Source organism: Chelon labrosus, assembly GCF_963514085.1.
Source record: "Chelon labrosus genome assembly, chromosome: 12".
Taxonomy (NCBI): Eukaryota; Metazoa; Chordata; class Actinopteri; order Mugiliformes; family Mugilidae; genus Chelon; species Chelon labrosus.
In genome coordinates, this window is record NC_140345.1 from 30130009 (window position 1) to 30148271 (window position 18263).

General features: G+C 47.3%; 2 protein-coding genes across 2 annotated transcripts; one reads left to right on the top strand and one right to left on the bottom strand.

Moving 5' to 3' along the window:
• Positions 1-1527: 1527 nt before the first annotated feature.
• polr3glb (RNA polymerase III subunit GL b) lies at positions 1528-5514 on the bottom strand. The gene is made up of 8 exons (XM_084557240.1): positions 5338-5514; positions 4767-4930; positions 3572-3701; positions 3349-3417; positions 3029-3085; positions 2148-2242; positions 1936-2067; positions 1528-1763 (listed from the first exon to the last, which is right to left on the bottom strand). The coding sequence occupies exons 2-8, from the start codon at positions 4878-4880 to the stop codon at positions 1677-1679; spliced, it is 684 nt and encodes a 227-aa protein (XP_084413366.1). The 5' UTR covers positions 4881-4930; positions 5338-5514; the 3' UTR covers positions 1528-1676.
• A 2225-nt stretch (positions 5515-7739) lies between these two features.
• Positions 7740-16896, top strand: LOC311497086 (immunoglobulin superfamily DCC subclass member 3; the record flags this gene model as incomplete). Its single annotated transcript, XM_084557214.1, has 14 exons — positions 7740-7806; positions 10578-10883; positions 10984-11128; positions 11270-11400; positions 11501-11638; positions 11719-11877; positions 14775-14940; positions 15020-15270; positions 15421-15585; positions 15713-15901; positions 16026-16133; positions 16212-16335; positions 16487-16583; positions 16660-16896. 14 exons carry the CDS (start codon positions 7740-7742, stop codon positions 16732-16734), a joined length of 2121 nt encoding a protein of 706 aa, XP_084413340.1. The 3' UTR covers positions 16735-16896.
• Between the last annotated feature and the right edge of the window lie 1367 nt (positions 16897-18263).

Sequence of the window (18263 nt, forward strand, 5' to 3'; positions counted from 1 at the left end):
AGAACCAGGGGCGGGGCTGAGGACAGAACCAGGGGGCGGGCTGAGGACAGAACCAGGGGGCGGGGCTGAGGACAGAACCAGGGGCGGGGCTGAGGCCTCTGAACTGTCAATCATTCCCATCCATTGAAGACTGGAGCAGTGACGTATGTTGTGTTTTGTTGTTGTTGTTTACTGCAGAAACAGGAAGTCCTATTTGTAAATATTTTGTAAATAAGATTTTATATTTTTTTACAGTTTGGCGTCTTTGAATGTTTGTTATTAAATAAACATTTCAAACTAAAACAGCTGCAGTCAGTGTTATTTTCACAATAAAACTATTTATATAAACACAATGTCCCCCGCCACAATAAAATGAAACAGCGTGTCACAGGTCAGCGGGTTAAAGGTTAAAGGTTAAAGGTCAGTGTGTTCAAGGCTTCATTAACGTGTGTGTGTTTCTCCAGGTGTGTGAGGGCTTTCACCCTCTCTGTGAGGACCAGTGTGAAGGGCCCAGGTCAGTGTAATCTGAGCTGTTGTTTACTGCAGCTGTTGTTTACTGCAGCTGTTGTTTACTGCAGCTGTTCAAACATCTTTGTTTACTTGATTTAATCAGTTTGCTTGTAAACAGTGTGCTCTGAATTCTGGTCGTCATGGAAACAGAACTGAAGTCAGTGGGTAACTGGTCCAACTAGATCAGAACCTGCCCTGGTTCTGCTGGAGGCTCCTCCTCCTCCTCCTGCTCCTCCTCCTCCTCCTGCTCTGTTTTTTTGGACCTCCTCGCTGCCTGCCTCTCTCTGATTGGTCGCCTGGGTGTCCCCACATTCCTCACTGCTTCTACATTTAGCACTGAGCTAACCCTAATGCTAGCTCTGAGTCAGCGCCTGCAGGCAGAAAGCAGGGTAAAGGTCACACACGCTGCTTGGGTCCAGTTTAATTCTGGTCCTGGTTCAGGTCTGGTCTGGATTAACACTGATCAGATGTTTTTAAGTTCTGTTATGTGATTAAAGTCCAGCGGACACGGACTAGTCTCTGATGAGGTCACAGTAGAAAGTAATAAATCTCTATTGTTGACCTGAATCATCTGCTGAGAACAGACAGCTCATGTGCTACATACTGTGAGCTGCAGATATGTATAGCCTGTATAAAAACAGGCAGCACCTCAGCACCATCAGTAGCATTTAATAGTACTCCACAGCGTGTTGTTAGATGGGATAGTGTAGCAGCTAAAGGTCTAATAACTTTATCAGATAGTTGATGTGCAGCCTCCTTCTCTCTGTTACCACAGGACGTTTGGTCAAGTTGTTAACTGACTGCTGTCCAGAGGATTTGGACCGTTCCTCTGCTAGCGTTAGCATTAGCATGTCTTTGTTGCAGTAGTACTTTAGTTGTATTTCAGGACTGACATGTCACAGTAGTATGGGCTTCATCTTCAGTGAAGAACCAATGACCCTCTGGGCTCCTCACCTGTCTTCTAGGAGGCGTCCATGTTGTTATGGTCACATGATCAGTCCACATGATTAAAGAGTCACGGTACAGCAGAGACGTCTGTGATCAACAGTAACTCAGGCAACAACCTGAAGATGTTTATTCAGTCACAACCAACACTAAAGTTTATACAAAAGATAAAAACATTCAAAAACTCATTGAACAGTCGACCAACTAGACCTGATCAATAATCAATCATCAGCGCTGGTGTCTCAGTAAATAGCTTCGTCCATGTTGTCGTCGCTGTCTCCTCCAAAGTCTTCTCCGTTATCAAAGTAGGACATGATGTAGTCGGTCTCCTGCACACAGACACAACCAATCAGTGACCTAGATTAATAATCTAGATTAATAATCTATAATCTAGATTCATTTAAAAAGTTAAAAACTTCAGCGTCAGCTTCACAATAAGAACACGTCAGTGGAATAAATGCTTTTATTTTGAAGCAGTCACAGGAAGTGGATTGATCTCACCTCCTCAAACTCTTCCTCATCATACTCCTCCTCTTCCTCCACCTCCTCCTCCTCTGGCTTCTTCTTCTCCTCTCCCTCCTCCTCTTCCTCCTCCTCCTCCCCCTCAGAGCTCTGCTCCTTCTTCTCCACAGGCTGACTCAGTTAAGGTGGACAGGAGGAGTTAAGGTGGACAGATCAGCTAAGGTTCAGTAACAGTTGATCTTCAGACTCACCTCCAGCTTGAAAACCACTTCCTGTTTCTCTCTGACTTTCTTCTTCTTCTTCTTCTGACTCGACTGAGTTTTGTCTGATCGACTGATGGACGCACCTGGAGACACAGGAAGAGACCAGCTGTCCATCAGCAGCAGCCTCTCACAGTAATCAGGGTACTGTAGAGTGTACTAAGAGTAATCAGGGTACCGTAGAGTGTACTAAGAGTAATCAGGGTACCGTAGAGTGTACTAAGAGTACTGTAGAGTGTACTAAGAGTAATCAGGGTACCGTAGAGTGTACTAAGAGTACTGTAGAGTGTACTAAGAGTAATCAGGGTACCGTAGAGTGTACTAAGAGTACTGTAGAGTGTACTAAGAGTAATCAGGGTACCGTAGAGTGTGTGGTGTAGGTGAGTCAATAAAAAGAGTCAGGCTCACAGTTAAGAACTTTTACTGAACTCTCAGTGGCGGGGTACATCCATCAGTATCCTTGCTAACATCGCATTGCACACTTCTTCTCGCTTCCTACTCAGTCTCAACATCCACTCTCATGCACACAGCGCCACCCACTGGCCATAACTCGCAGTGTTCTAGCATCACTGTATTTCATGTGTCTGAAAACACAACAGAGTGTACTAACAGTAATCAGAGTACTGTAGAGTGTACTAACAGTAATCAGAGTACCGTAGAGTGTACTAACAGTAATCAGAGTACTGTAGAGTGTACTAACAGTAATCAGAGTACTGTAGAGTGTACTAACAGTAATCAGAGTACCGTAGAGTGTACTAACAGTAATCAGAGTACCGTAGAGTAGTAATCAGAGTACCGTAGAGTGTACTAACAGTAATCAGAGTACTGTAGAGTGTACTAACAGTAATCAGAGTACCGTAGAGTGTACTAACCGTCTCTGGCAGGTTTCCTGACGTAGACTCTCAGCTCTTTAGGGAATCTCTTCCAGTCTGAACCAGAACAAACACAGTATCAATACTGATAGTACTACTGATACTACTACTACAGATACTACTACTAATACTATTACTACTACTACTACTACTGTTGATACTACTACTGATACTACTACTACTACACAGAGACAGTTGGCTGTCAGACTGAGGACGTTGACGCTGACTCTGTTGTCCTCAGTCGTAGCCGCCTTAGTGTCCGGTTGCCGTGGTTACAGGCCTCCAGAGCAGGAAGTAGTGACGGTATTGATGAGTCTCACCTGCGCTCCAGCCCAGCAGTCGGTCCGTCTGCTCACTGACGTGATATTTATCAGAGTAACGCTCCACATCTGGACAGGAAGCAACAGAGACCTTCACAATAAGACCACAGCAGCACCAGCTGATGGACCAGCTGATGGACCAGCTGATGGACCAGCTGATGGACCAGCTGATGGATGTCATGTGACCCTGTCAGCCATTGATCAGTGTGTGTTGACCTCTGACCTCTGTGTGGAGCTGCTGGTTGGATGAAGCAGGGCAGACTCCTCATGGCTCCTCTGAAGTCCTGCTTCAGTGCCAAAAGATACTCCGCCTCCTCCCCACCTGTCAGGGGGAGGGGCTTCTGCTCCATCACCTGGACAACAACGGGACATCAACTACAGCTCCCACAGTGCACTGCTGTGAGTCACGTTGTGTGTAACATGCGTGTAACACGTGTGTAACATGTGTGTAACATGGGTGTAACGTGTGTGTAACGTGTTTGTAACGCGTGTGTAACACGTGTGTGTAACACGTGTGTAACGTGTGTGACGTGTGTGTAACGCGTGTGTAACGTGTGTGTAACATGGGTGTAACGTGTGTGTAACGTGTTTGTAACATGTGTGTAACATGTGTGTGACATGTGTGTAACGTGTGTGTAACACGCGTGTTACGTGTGTGTAACATGTGTGTAACGTGTGTGTAACAGGTGTGTAATGTGTGTGTAACACGCGTGTAACGTGCGTAACGTGTGTGTGTGTAACACGCGTGTAACGTGTGTGTAACACGCGTGTAACGTGCGTAACGTGTGTGTGTAACACGCGTGTAACGTGTGTGTAACATGCGTGCAACGTGTGTGTAACGTGTGTAACACGCGTGTAACATGTGTGTAACATGTGTGTAACGTGTGTGTAACATGTGTGTAACACGCCTGTAACGTGTGTGTAACGTGTGTGTAACGTGTGTAACACGCGTGTAACGTGTGTAACGTGTGTGTAACACTTGTGTAACATGTAACATGCGTGTAACGTAACATGTGTGTAACACGCGTGTAACATGTGTGTAACACGCGTGTAACGTGTGTAACATGTGTGTAACACGCGTGTAACACGTGTGTAACATGTGTAACATGCGTGTAATGTGTGTGTAACACGCGTGTAACGTGTGTAACATGTGTAACATGTGTGTAACACGCGTGTAACACGTGTGTAACATGTGTAACATGTGTGTAACATGCGTGTAACATGCGTGTAACGTGTGTAGCGTGTGTGTAACACGTGTGTAACACGTGTGTAACATGTGTGTAACATGCGTGTAACATGCGTGTAACGTGTGTAGCGTGTGTGTAACACGTGTGTAACATGTGTAACATGTGTGTAACATGCATGTAACATGCGTGTAACGTGTGTAGCGTGTGTATAACATGTGTGTAGCGTCTCACAGGGAACACAGGTGTGGGCTGCTGCATGGTTGGGGGGAGACCGTCTCCTCTGGCGACTGAGACTGAATCTACACTGAAACTCATCGTCCTCCGACTTCGCCCCCGAGCCGCCATCACGGACCAATAACACACCGACCCTGCTGGACCGGACCGGACCGGACGATCTGGATCAACACAACAAACAGACCGGGATCAATCATCAGAATTTCTTCTGCTCTGGTGTTTACTGGGTCAGTTTATAGACCAGGAGGTCGCTGGTTCGGTTCCTCGGACAGGACTCAGGACAGGAATGATCCTCTGGAGGAATCTGAGGTTTTACTTTAACTATTACAAACTAAGTTCTCTGGTTCACGCGCTGCTGTTAGCCGCTGTTAGCCGCTGTTAGCCGCTGTGAGCTGCTGTTAGCCGCTGTTAGCCGCTGTGAGCTGCTGTTAGCCGCGGTTAGCCGCTGTTAGCCGCTGTTAGCCGCTGTTAGCTGCTGTTAGCCGCGGTTAGCCGCTGTTAGCTCCGTTAGCAGCGCCATTAGCAGCACTTAGCAGCACTGTTAGCATGTCTGGCCGCTGCCTCTAACCTTCAGTGAGTCTCTGTTTCCGGGGATGAACCGTCGTGTCGCTGCTCTTGTCCTCCGCTGTGTCTCATCCTCTGTCCGGCGGCTGAACGGACTCTTTTAATCAGATCATCCTGACTCTAAATGTCTCTGTTTACATCAGCTCCGCGCCATAACGGCTGCTTCTTCTTCTGCTTCTTCTTCTTCTTCTTCTTCTTCGGTGGTGTCTGGTTGAGCCCCTGCAGGTTGGAGGGTTGATGAGCAGCTTCAGATCAGATTCCAGCAAAAATCCAGTATGTCCTCTCATGTCCTCCATCTGTCTCTCATCTTTCTAGTTAGGTACATATATACATATATACATATATATACATATATATACATATATATGTATATATGTATATATATATACATATATATGTATATATATATGTATATATATATATACATATATATGTATATATATATGTATATATGTATATATATACATATATACATATGTATATATGTACATATATACATATATACATACATATATATGTATATACATATATACATATATATATACATATATATGTATATATATATGTATATATGTATATATATACATATATATACATATATATGTATATATATACATATATACATATATATGTATATATATGAGGGTGTGTCCAAACTTTTGACTGTGTGTGGTACCAGTCAAAAGTTTGGACACACCCTCTCATTTAATGCTTTTTCTTTATTTTCATGATTATTTACGTAGATTCTCACTGAAGGCATCAAAACTATAAATAAAACTATATGAATAAACACATATGGAATTATGTAGTAAACAATAACGTGTGAAATAACTCTATATATGATTCATATCCTCAAAGTGCTGCACCAGGTGACCTGGCCTCCACAGTCACCTGACCTAAACCCAGTCCAGATGGTTTGAGATGAGATGGACCTCAGAGTGAAGACAAAGGTCCAACAAGTGCTGAGCATCTCTGGGAACTCCTTCAAGACTGTTGGAAAACCATCTCAGGTGACGACCTCATGAAGCTCATCCAGAGAAAGTCAAGAGTGTGTAAAGCAGTAATCAAAGCAAAGGCTGTCTACTTTAAGTTTTATAAGAAGTTTCCAACTTAATTGTCTATTATTATTATAGTATTATATTATATAGTGTTATATTGGGATGCAGTGGAGTCGCTGGTGTCTGTGATCAGAGTCACTGTGGAGGAACAGAAGTTGGGTTGCGTGGTACTGTGGGAGGTTGTAGTTTGTTCCAGTATTTACTCTGATTCTGTTCATTATTTTTATTGAATGTGTAATTATATTAGTTTTCTTTTTCTTACTTTTATACAATAAATGTCTGGTTTGGGTAAATGGTTTCTGGTCAGATCTGAACCTGATCTCTGGGAGTAGAAAGAACAGAAAGAAAGACGTCTTCAAATGTAAATGTCATGAAATAAATGAAAAGTTTCAAGTAGAACTAGACGATCATGAAGGGGTCCATGCCGGGACAAGTCGTCCACGAGCAGGACGCAGAGACATGAGTCACCAGTAGCGGCCCCTATACGCCGTTTTGCACCAAACTTGGTGGGCTTGTAAGGATCATCCACAGATTATTATTGTCAAATTTCAAGCAGGTGACTGTGGTGGTTTGTGAGATATGAACATGTAGTTGTTGTAGCGCCCCCTACAGCCCGGATTCAGCCAGAGCTATATAAGGAAGGGAGAAAGAATTTTGTTTCTCGGTCACAGGGTTCTCAAGATATGAGGCAAAATGTAAATTGGCTTATTATAGCGCCACCTAGCTGCAGGCGTGTGTATCGACACCTTGGCAAAGTGACATGATAGGACTTCTACCAAGTTACCAGGTTTGATGCCGTTCACCCTGCAGTTTGTCCTGAGCAGACACTTTAGCTACGCAGAATGAGATTAATCATTATTATTATAACAACAATAAGAATAAGAAAAATAAAAATAAAAATCGCAACAAAATCAATAGAGATCCTGCAGCTTCGTTTCCTTGGACCAGTAATAATAATTATTATAATAATGATGGTTTTAATACTTTTAATACTGAGAGCTTCTCCTGCTCTCAGATCATTTACTCTCTCTCTCTCTCTCTCTCTCTCTCTCTCTCTCTCTCTCTCTCTCTCTCTCTCTCTTCACACTGACCTCAGGTGTGACCCCCCCCCCCCCATTCATCCCCTCACTCTCTCTCCTCCTCCTCCTCTGGTGCCACCCCCCCAGGACAGACTCCGCCCCTCTGGGCTGTGGGTGCGGGTCAGTTGGAGTCAGACTCCTGGAGGCTGAGCAGCTTTCAGAGAAGAAGAAGAAGAAGAAGAAGAAGAAGAAGAAGATTGATTTGTGTTTTTATTTTTATTTGGAGCTGCTGATGTCTGAGAGTCTGATGATCTGGATTTAATCTGAACATGAAGAAGACGTGGAGCTGGATGAAGATGATGATGGTGATGATGATGATGATGGTCTCCTGCTCAGGTCTGATTCCTCTTTAACAGATTTAAAGTCACCAACCAGGACTCTGGATGCTTTATCATCTCTTCTTCTTCTTCTCATATTATTTCATTTCTTCATTTCATCCTCTTCTTCTCTCCTCTTCTATCAGTCCTCCTCTTCTTCTCTTGTATTCCTTCCATCGTGTCCCTCCACTCTCTGCTTGCTTATTTGTTTATTTGTTAACAGTCTGTTTGTGACGATGATGATGACGGTGATGATGAAGGTTGGTTCTCAGTGAAACTCTTTTATTGACTGATGCTGAGCTGCAGGCTCCTGCTCCTGCTCCTGCTCCTGCTCCTGCTCCTGTCAGTCATCAGTCAGGGGAAAGTTCACCCTGAGCTCCTTGTTTCATTTATTTCTACAAAGTGTCTCAAGACCTGAAACGTCCTCCTGACAGGAAGTAGAGAAACCTGAAGACACCTGGATGTAAATAAACAGGAAGTGACTCATCAGCTGATCAGATGCAGGACAGATGGAGATGAGGACCTGGGTCTGGTTCTCAAGGTTCATGGAGGGGGTCTGTATGGTGGGGTCTGGGGGGGGGTCTGTATGGGGGGATTCATTGTCTCTACATGAAACCATGAAGTTCACGGTCAGAGTTGGGCGTGCAACATCACCACAGAGAGAGAGACTCTCATGACCTTTAGGGATTTAGAGGTCAAAGTGGGGGAGGAAGATGGGGGGGGGGGTGTCTGCTCCTGAGTTTCAATACCCCTCCACCTCCTCCTCCTCCCTCTGTCTGTGATGAGGACACAGATGGGAGGTGAAGGATTTAATCCTGAATCTGAAATCGAGTTCACATCAAAATATCAGCTGATGGGACCAACGTCCTCCTCTGTCCTCCGTCCTCCGTCCTGTGTCCTGTGTCCTGTGTCCTCCGTCCTGTGTCCTCCGTCCTGTGTCCTGTGTCCTGTGTCCTTTGTCCTCCATCCTCCATCCTCTGTCCTCCTCTTCTCCAGTTGACGTGAATAAATAAAACTGAGACAAACTCATCAGGACTTGTTGTGTTTCTAGAAGACGTTTCAGCTCTAAATGATGGTGGAGAGTTTAGGTTTTTATCACCTGAAGGTCACATGACTAGAGTCTGGTGATGACCTCATACTCACCTGGACCTGGTGGTTTTATAATGAACCAAAAAAGTCCAGGTGATGCTGAATAGATCTCAGACGTCTTCTCATGTGGACGTTGAGTTTCTCTCAACTGATTTGTGAAACTTCAGGTTTAAAATTTTCTTGAAGGAAATTCTGACGGTATGTTGGACGTCTGGGCCCGACCAAGTCCAGGGATGACCGGGCCTCGGCCCAGGTGACAGAGACGACAGAGCTCTGGTTCTGGTCCTGATGGGTGGATTAGAACCGGTCCGGTCCAGACTGTTGTTTTAAAATTAGTTCGGTTGGTGATGGTTCAGTTGTAGGAGATAAACTGGGTTTAGTTTGATTCCATGTGGTTTAGATCAGACGAAGCTGGAGGACGTTAAAGACACAAGCAGCTCCAGTTCATGACGGATCTAGATGTGAGACTCTGTCTGACTCCAGCCTCGGTTCTGATTCTGCTGGACACTGAGGACACTGAGGACACTGAGCACACTGAGGATGACAGTAAAGTTGAACAAAGAGCGTCGTGATGGACGTTCATCAGCAGCTGTTTGTTGTGTTCGCTGGTCTCAGTGTTTGTGGGGATTTGGGGCGCTGTTGTGTCTGGTTCTCCTCTGTTGTCTGTATTGTTGTTAGGAGATGGGGGAGGACGGGTCATGGTTCTTGGGGTGCAGTGCAGATATCTCCTGCTGCTGAGGAGGTCTGGGGGCTGGGGGGGGGCATTGACATATGAGGTCTAATGGGGGAGGAGGGGTGGGGATGGGACGGGGGGGGGGGGGGGGCCTGGGAAAGTCACCTCAACCAAGTTCAAGTTGAAAAGTGCTGGAAAGAGGCGGATGAGAGACGACGCATTCAGGGACCAACCAGACAGATCAGGTTTGATTCACTGTGGTCAGGAAACGGCAGCGTTCATCAGACAGAGGTTCAGAGGTTCATCTCAGAGCGTCTGGACTATTATCAAATAAAAATAAACGTTAATAAACATCAATAAATATCTGAAAATAAAGACGAGACTGAAACCCTCCTCCAGCTGCCTGAGGCTCTGAGGCTCAGAGGTCAGAGGTCACTGAACTCAACCCTCCTCCTCGTCTGTTTGCAGACTCATTGAGGATGAGAGCGGGGGAGGGGGGCTTCAACAGAGCTGTCAATCAAACCTTGGCAGAGTTCAAGTGCAACTTGAATTTTCAACAAGTTTATTAAGTGAAAGGATGTTCGTGATTGTTCGGCTCTTATTTTGAAATTTCTCTTCCTTTAAATCTTTCAGATTAAAATCAGTTTTCACGGCTCTGCTCATCCTCCATCCACCCCGACCTCCTCCTGCAGCTTATTCACAAACACACTGGTTTGTATCATCTTCATCACCCACCTTCATCTTCATCACTCTCTGCAGGGGCCGCTGTACTCATTCACTCTGGTGGTTTAAGCCCTGAGTTCTGACTGAAGGTTCAACCATTGGTTTGATCTATGTTCTTCATCATCATCTTCATCATCATGTCAGTGAGTACTACCACATGTTGTTGATGGCCATCATTGATCCTGACAACATCGATCAATCAGTCAGTCAATCAGCTGATCAGTCCTCTGTCTGAAGGTCATTAGAGCCGAGTCTGGGTTGGCCTGGGTCAGAACCAGGACTCTAACGGACCTGTTTCCTGACAGGTGTTCTCGGGGCCTCAGAGCTCGCGTTCCTCAAGGAGCCCAGTGATGTCATCGCAGTCAGGGACCGTCCTCTAATGCTGGACTGTCAGGTGGAGGGGGAGGGGCCTATTTCCATCACCTGGAGACGAAACAGTGTTCCGGTGGCGCTCAGCATCCGGTCGAAGGTGTTGGAGAACGGAACTCTGCTCATCAGGAACTTCTCCAAGAGACGTGAGTCCAACGAGTCAGACGCTGGAGAATACGACTGCGCCGCCCAGAACCGCTACGGCATGTTGATCAGCCGCAAGGCCCGCGTGCAGCTAGCATGTGAGTTACAACATACGCTAAACATATGCTAAACATACTAAACAACAAACAAATAACAACATACTAACATGTACTGACTGGTACCCAACCCCCCCCCCAGCCCTCCCTAAGTTCCTGTCTCACCCAGAGTCAGTGGCTGTGGACGAAGGGGGCGTGGCCAGACTTACCTGTCAGGTGAATGGGATTCCAGAGGCCAGCATCACATGGCAGAAAGACCGACGACCGTTAAGCATCAGCGACCCCAGGTATGTCAAGTCTCATTAGCATGTCCTAGTTAGCATGTTCTTAGCATGTAGCTCTACATTTGTAGAGACTCGCTGTCTCACTGTCTCCTGGGTTTCCTACTCAGACCTTAAGGTGTATTCAAGGTGTTGTGTTGCATTCAGGTACACTCTACTTCCCAACGGCGTGCTCCAGATCACTGGCGTCCGGCGGACTGACAGCGGCTTGTTTCGCTGCATGGCGTCAAACATCGCCAACACTCGCTACAGCCATGAGGCCCAGCTGTCTGTCACCGGTAAGAACTAACTGAGGGCAAAGAAAGTCTGTACCAACCTAAAGACCAAACTCAGGGAGAAAAACCATCAGGACTCTGATGTTGAGGTTTTGTGGTTCAGTCGCAGGATCCAGGATCTACCAGGAGCCCGTCATCCTGTCCGGGCCCCAGAACCTGACCATCAACGTCCACCAGACCGCCATCTTGGAATGCATCGCCACGGGAAACCCCCGCCCCATCGTGTCCTGGAGTCGCCTCGGTAACGAGCCCCTCACCACATATTTACCTGATCACCTGATCACCTGTATTAACCCCTGGTCCTGATGCTGTGTCTGTCAGACGGCCGGTCCATCGGGGTGGAGGGGATCCAGGTTCTGGGAACTGGGAACCTGATGATCTCTGACGCGACTCTGCAGCATTCAGGAGTTTATGTTTGTTCAGCCAACCGACCCGGAAGCCGGGCCCGGAGGACGGCGCTGGGACGCCTCGTGGTCCAAGGTAGACCGGACACAACCACAGAGACACAACCACAGAGACACAACAGAAATACACAACCACAGAGACACAACAGAAATACACAACCACAGAGACACAACCACAGAGACACAACCACAGAGACACAACAGAAATACACAACCACAGAGACACAACCACAGAGACACAACAGAAATACACAACCACAGAGACACAACCACAGAGACACAACAGAAATACACAACCACAGAGACACAACCACAGAGACACAACCACAGAGACACAACAGAAATACACAACCACAGAGACACAACCACAGAGACACAACCACAGAGACACAACAGAAATACACAACCACAGAGACACAACAGAAATACACAACCACAGAGACACAACCACAGAGACACAACAGAAATACACAACCACAGAGACACAACAGAAATACACAACCACAGAGACACAACAGAAATACACAACCATAGACAGGAGCAGTAGAACCATCAGCTGATTCCTGACGTCTGGTTGGACGTTCTGACCTTGAACTCATCGTGTTGAGTGTGTGTCTGTCTGTCAGCTGACTGTCCAGTTTAATTCAGTTTGTTGTCGGACTCTTGACCTCTGACCTGTGTGTGTGTGCTGGCGACAGCAGCTGTGGTGTGTTCATGTTCATGTTCATGTTCATGTTCATGTTCATGTTCATGTCGACAGACTCAAACTAAACTGAACGAGCTCTTTATTATTTTCATGATCGATTCTAAAACTGATGAAGATGAGAATCAGATGAAGAATAAAGTTCAGATCTAATAGTAGTAAACTATAAGACAGGAAGGGACAGAGGACAGAGGACAGAGGACACACTCATCGTGGGTGCGTTTGTTTCCTCTCTGCTCAGCTGCAGCTCAGACAAAGGGTGGGGGTTCTGGAGCCGGGATCAGAGGTCAGACAGGCTCATTCTCAGGGAGTGTGAGTGACTTCATTAGCATTAGCATGATGTGCATTAGCATGAGAAGAGTCCCACTTCACAATGAGGACTTTATTCCCACAGAAGCTCCGTCTGTCAGCGTTAGATAAATAAAAGAATTAAATTAATCTTCATCGTGATGAGATCAGGTCTAAAGTTTCTAATGTTACGACTCTGACATCATTAAACTGTTTCCTGATCAAACATAAACAGCATCACATTCATTATTTTATATAAATAAACACACAGAGACACATTTATATTATTTATATATTTACAGAGATGCTATCATGTTGCAGGTTCTTCAGGGTTTTCTAGATTTCTTCATAAAATGACTCAAAACATCCTGAAAGTCGACAAAGAATAATGAACCAGTGTATTAGACTAAAGTGAGCCAATATTACATATCATGTTCTCCCTGTGACCTCCTTGTCACTAAATGTTTCTGGTAACTGCTGATCAGTGGTCTACAGCAGCTTGGAGGAATTTTAGCCCATTCCTCAGAACAGAACCACTTCAGTTCTGAGATGTTGGTGGGTTTCCTCACATCAACTGCTTGCTTCAGGTCCTTCCACAACATTTCTATTGGATTAAGGTCAGGACTTTGACTTGGCCGTTCCTAAACATTCATCTTGTTCTTCTTTAACCGTTCAAACCTGATTTATTTAAACTAAACCAGGAAGTAAACCACACCTGAGTCTCATCACATTGATGGAAACATAATCTACGTTTGTGTCTTTGTGTTTTGTCGTCTTGTAGCTCACTAAAGGTCGTTTCTCCACAAATTAACTTTATTTCTCTGCTAATGCCCCCCCCCCCCCCCCACAGACATCCCCCACAGAATCCCCCCATAGTGATGAATAGCTCCTATTCAGCTCCTGACCTCTGACCTCTGACCCCCTCTTTACATTTAGAGTGGAGGGGGAGGGGCTTCAGGAGGTTGTGTGAGGTGACAGGGACTCGTGTGTGTGTGTGTGTGTGTGTGTGTGTGTGTGTGTGTGTGTGTGTGTGTGCAGTCTCTATGTTGCCATGGAGACGGATGGAGGGAGACAGCACCTGTGTGTCTGATGGAGGGGTCAAAGATAAAGTGTTTTTCAGATTCAAACTGCAGCGATTATTCATAAATATCAAACTTTATTTAAACAGCTATCAGCTCTATCAAAGACCAAAGTCTTAGTCCTGAGGGGGTCTGCCTCCTGAATCCAGACTGGAGAGGGTCCTGATAGCTGAAGGCTCCACCTCCCATTCTACTTTAGAACCTCTAGGAACCACAAGTGGACCTGAACTTTGAGATGATCTGGTCCAATGAGGTCTTTCAGATATGATGGAGGGTTAGGGGTTAGGGTTAGGAGGAGGAGGCGGGGGACACACAGCAGTTAACATGCTATACTGTAATAGTGCAGAAGTGCATGACTAGTAGTATATAGGAAATTAGAGGGCAAGAGCTCTGTGCCAGAGAAAAGAAAGTGGAGGATGTGAGAGAGGAGAGAGAAGAAAGAAGGAGGACATGTGTTTGGTGCATCGTCCCCCAGCAGCCTAGGCCTATAGCAGCATAACTAAGGGATGGTTTAGTCCAGCCCTAACTATAAGCTTGATCAAAAAGGAAAGTCTTAAGCCTGACCTTAAAAATAGAGAGAGTGTCTGCCTCCCGAACCCAAACTGGGAGCTGGTTCCACAGGAGAGGATGTAAGGAAGAGGATTTTAAATTCTATTCTAGATTTTAAAGGGAGCCAATGAAGAGAAGCTAAAACTGGAGTAATCTGATCAGATGAGGAGATGGTTGGTAACTTTAACCAGAGCTGTTTCTGTTCTATGATGAACTCTAAAACCTGAAACTCTTCAAACAGACCGTTCCTGTTTAAATGGTCACATGACTGATTAACAAGGTTGGATATCGGTTTATAGTTAAAACATCTGGCTGGGAGTTTATTAAGTGAAGGACCTGTGTCCCATACTCCAGCTCCTCCAGAGTTTGTCCAGTGGCCTCAGTCCGTCTCCAGACCACCAGGGGGCAGCGCCGTCTTCAGCTGCACGGCTTCTGGCGTCCCTGAACCGCACCTCATCTGGCTGAAGAACGGAAAACTGCTGAGTCCCGGTGGCAACGTGAAGCTGACCAACGGGAACACGTGAGACCGGCTCAGACATTTAGCGCAAACTTTACCGCCGACGCTCCGACCGCTGAACGCCTCCTCTCTCTCCCCCCAGGACGCTCGCCATCACCAGGATCGTCCCGGAGGACGAGGCCATCTACCAGTGCATCGCCGAGAACAGCGCCGGCACCAACCAGGCCAGCGCTCGCCTCTCCATCAGCCAGGGGCCCGAGCTCCCGGAGGCCCCCGCCGGGCTCCAGGCCTCAGCCCTCAGCTCCAGCAGCCTCCAGCTGACCTGGGACCAGCCGACAGAGGACGGCAGCCAGACCATCATCGGATACGTCCTGCACATCAGACGGCTGGGGGGTAAGGGGCGACCAGGCCCTCCATCCACCCTGACCTCCTCCTTCCTCCAGGAGAGGAGCTCAGGTTGGATGGAGGACCAGAGTGGAGCTTCACTCATTTAAGAATCTAGAGATGATCTGACCTCTGACCTCTGACCTCTAACCTCCTCAGAGCCGGACAGCGCAGAGCTGCAGGAGGCCGTCAGTAAAACCACCTTCAGACACGAGTTCAACAACCTGGAAGCTGCCACCACCTACTCCATCTACCTGAAGGCCTACTCTGCTCTGGGGGGCAGCCAGCAGTCCAGCACCATCACCTCCACCACGCTGGGCGGAGGTTGGTCCCGATCCTTCACTTATAGATGTCTGGCACCAGAGGGCGCCACCACAAAGTTCAAACATTAGGGACATCTCCGTTTAGACTAAAGGTCAAAGGTCACTGAATGACTCTGTGTGTCCCACAGTTCCCAGTCCTCCCAGTTTCTTCACTAAGGTGCTGAATCAGACGGCCATGCAGGTGTACTGGGAGCTGCCCAGTAAACCGGGGGGGCTGGAGGGCTTCAGACTGGAGTACCGTGGGGTTTCAAACCCAGACGAACATGGGCAGGAAACCTTCCCAGGACACATCAACACCCACACCTTCTCCCACCTGGGTCAGTACCTGTTCACCTGGTGGACCTGATGTTTGATTCAAAGCTTGTTGATGTCGCTGTTATTTACAGTTTCTCTGTCGTGACCTGAACGCAGCATCTTCTTCTTCTTCTTCTTCTTCTTCAGAGCCGGCGTCGGTTTATGAGATCCAGCTGGTGGCGTTTAACGGCAACGGAGACAGTCCGTCTACCCGCCGCCTGGTGTCTCTGGCCGAGGGAGGAAACGCTGCGGCAGGTAAGTCCCTAGGACCCTGACCCCTGACCCCTGACCCCTGACCCATGACCCCTGACCTTTTTAACCTGTCTGTCTCAGCTGGGCCGAGCTGTAACTGTGACCAGTCAGATGCCTCGATGTCGACTCTACTCGTCGGCCTCCACAGCGGCCTCGCCTGTATCCTCTGCTGCTTCCTCTTCATCCTGCTGGGATACAGACGCAGGTAACACCTTCATCACCTTCATCATCACCATCATCATCACCATCATCATCATCATCATCATCACCTTCATCACCTTCATCACCACCATCACCATCACCATCATCATCATCATCACCTTCATCATCCTCATCCTCATCCTCTCTCTGTTCAGTTTATTCTGCAGGAAGTCATCCAGCTGGGAGGCTCCGCCCACCCAGGATACTGTCCGAGGTCATAAAGGTCAACCAGAGGTCATGGAGCTGAGTCAGGTAACCTCGTTAACCTTGTTAACCTCGTTAACCTCGTTATCATCTCCCTCATTAACCGTCCTGTCTCCACCCACAGAGATGTGACTCCGCCCCTCCTCCAGTCATGGTCATGGTCGAACCAACTCCACTCATCCAACCAGGCACCGGATAAAACAGCCCCTCCTCCTCTTCTTCCTCCTTCTCCTCTTCCTCCTCTTCATCATCCTTCTCCTCTTCCTCATCGTCCTCCTCTTCCTCCTCTTCCTCCTCTTCCTCTTTACAGCCTTCATTGAATGACTGATTATTGATGAAGCTCCGGAGACGTCTGAGGAACCAGAACCAGTTCCTTATGTTTGTGTTCAGACAGAAACCAAAGCTTCTTCTGATTCGTAACCTGAGGTCACATGACCTCATGACCATGTGACCTCGTCTGGTAGTTTCCTGTTGAAACCAAAAGAGTTCAGTCGTTCTGTTTCATTACCAACAGTGCCGAGTTTTCACCGGTCTGACCAGAGACCAGAGTCCAAGTCCTAAGAGGGTCCACCGTGGGACTGATGGTCCCAGAGGATCCAGAACCAAATGGGGAGTTGATGTCTCTGGTCAGCTGGTGACTGTGGAGGTTCTTCTTCTTCTGCTGCTGCTTTTAGTGTTTGTTCATTTCATCGAGTTTGCCTCAGTTCAGAAAGTAGAGGAAATGAACAGTCAACTGTTACCCACGATCCCTCCCTCTACCCCTCTACCCCTCTACCCCTCTACCCCTCCATCCCTCTACCCCTCTACCCCTCTACCCCTCTACCCCTCCATCCCTCTACCCCTCCATCCCTCTACCCCTCCATCCCTCTACCCCTCTACCCCTCCATCCCTCTACCCCTCTACCCCTCTACCCCTCTACCCCTCCATCCCTCTACCCCTCCATCCCTCTACCCCTCCATCCCTCCATCTCTCTTCCCCTCCATCCCTCTACCCCTCCATCCCTCCATCTCTCCAGCCCTCCATCCCTCCCTTCCTCCCTCCAAAGAGATCTACCTCAGGCTTGTCGCCTCCTGATCCTGGTTGAGCTGAACTACCTCTGAACCAAAAGCTCCTCTGGAGCCTCAACGTCCTCCTGCCTTGTTTGAACCTGAGTCGACCTTTGACCCTTTGGAATGTTTGTCTGAACCTTGTCCTACTGAGATGGATCCGTCTATCGTCCTGATCTCGGAGCCTTAAACCTAGAACTGTTTCTACATTAACTAGGATAAACCTGGTCCAAGTCCAGGACTTCAGGAGGATCCTTAAAGCGTCCATAAACATCTTAATCTGTGAAACCTCCTGGAGGAGCAGGTTTCCAACAGACTCCTGATCTGAGCATCCACCCCAAACGTTGATGTAATGATCTTTAGACCTTCTACAGGTCCCAGGTCTCTAGAGTCTAAATCTAGGACCAGATCTGGTGTCCTGGGGCCTCATGTACAAAGACTTGTGTGGATTTCCTACTAAAACGTGGCCCACGCAGAAGCAGAAGCACATTTCCTTTGTACATCCCAATTGAGCGCACATGTTGTACCCTGAAGCTCCTGGAGACGCTGGATGGACTGAACCGTCATCAGGCCGAGTCTGGACGTCTCAGTGAGGGACGTTGTCTTTTCTGTCTTTAAATGAACGAGTAATGAGTTTTAATGAAGGTTTTGACATTTATTTTGGCGACATGGTCACTTCCTG

Excerpts from the sequence above, each read along its gene's own strand:
- polr3glb (XM_084557240.1), bottom strand. The coding sequence starts at position 4,880 with ATGGCGGCTCGGGGGCGAAGTCGGAGGACGATGAGTTTCAGTGTAGAT. Across the intron at positions 2,243-3,028 it reads CAGGAAACCTGCCAGAGACG|GTGCGTCCATCAGTCGATCA; the intron begins GTTAGTACACTC and ends CTGTGTCTCCAG. Across the intron at positions 2,068-2,147 it reads AAGTGGTTTTCAAGCTGGAG|CCTGTGGAGAAGAAGGAGCA; the intron begins GTGAGTCTGAAG and ends TAACTGAGTCAG.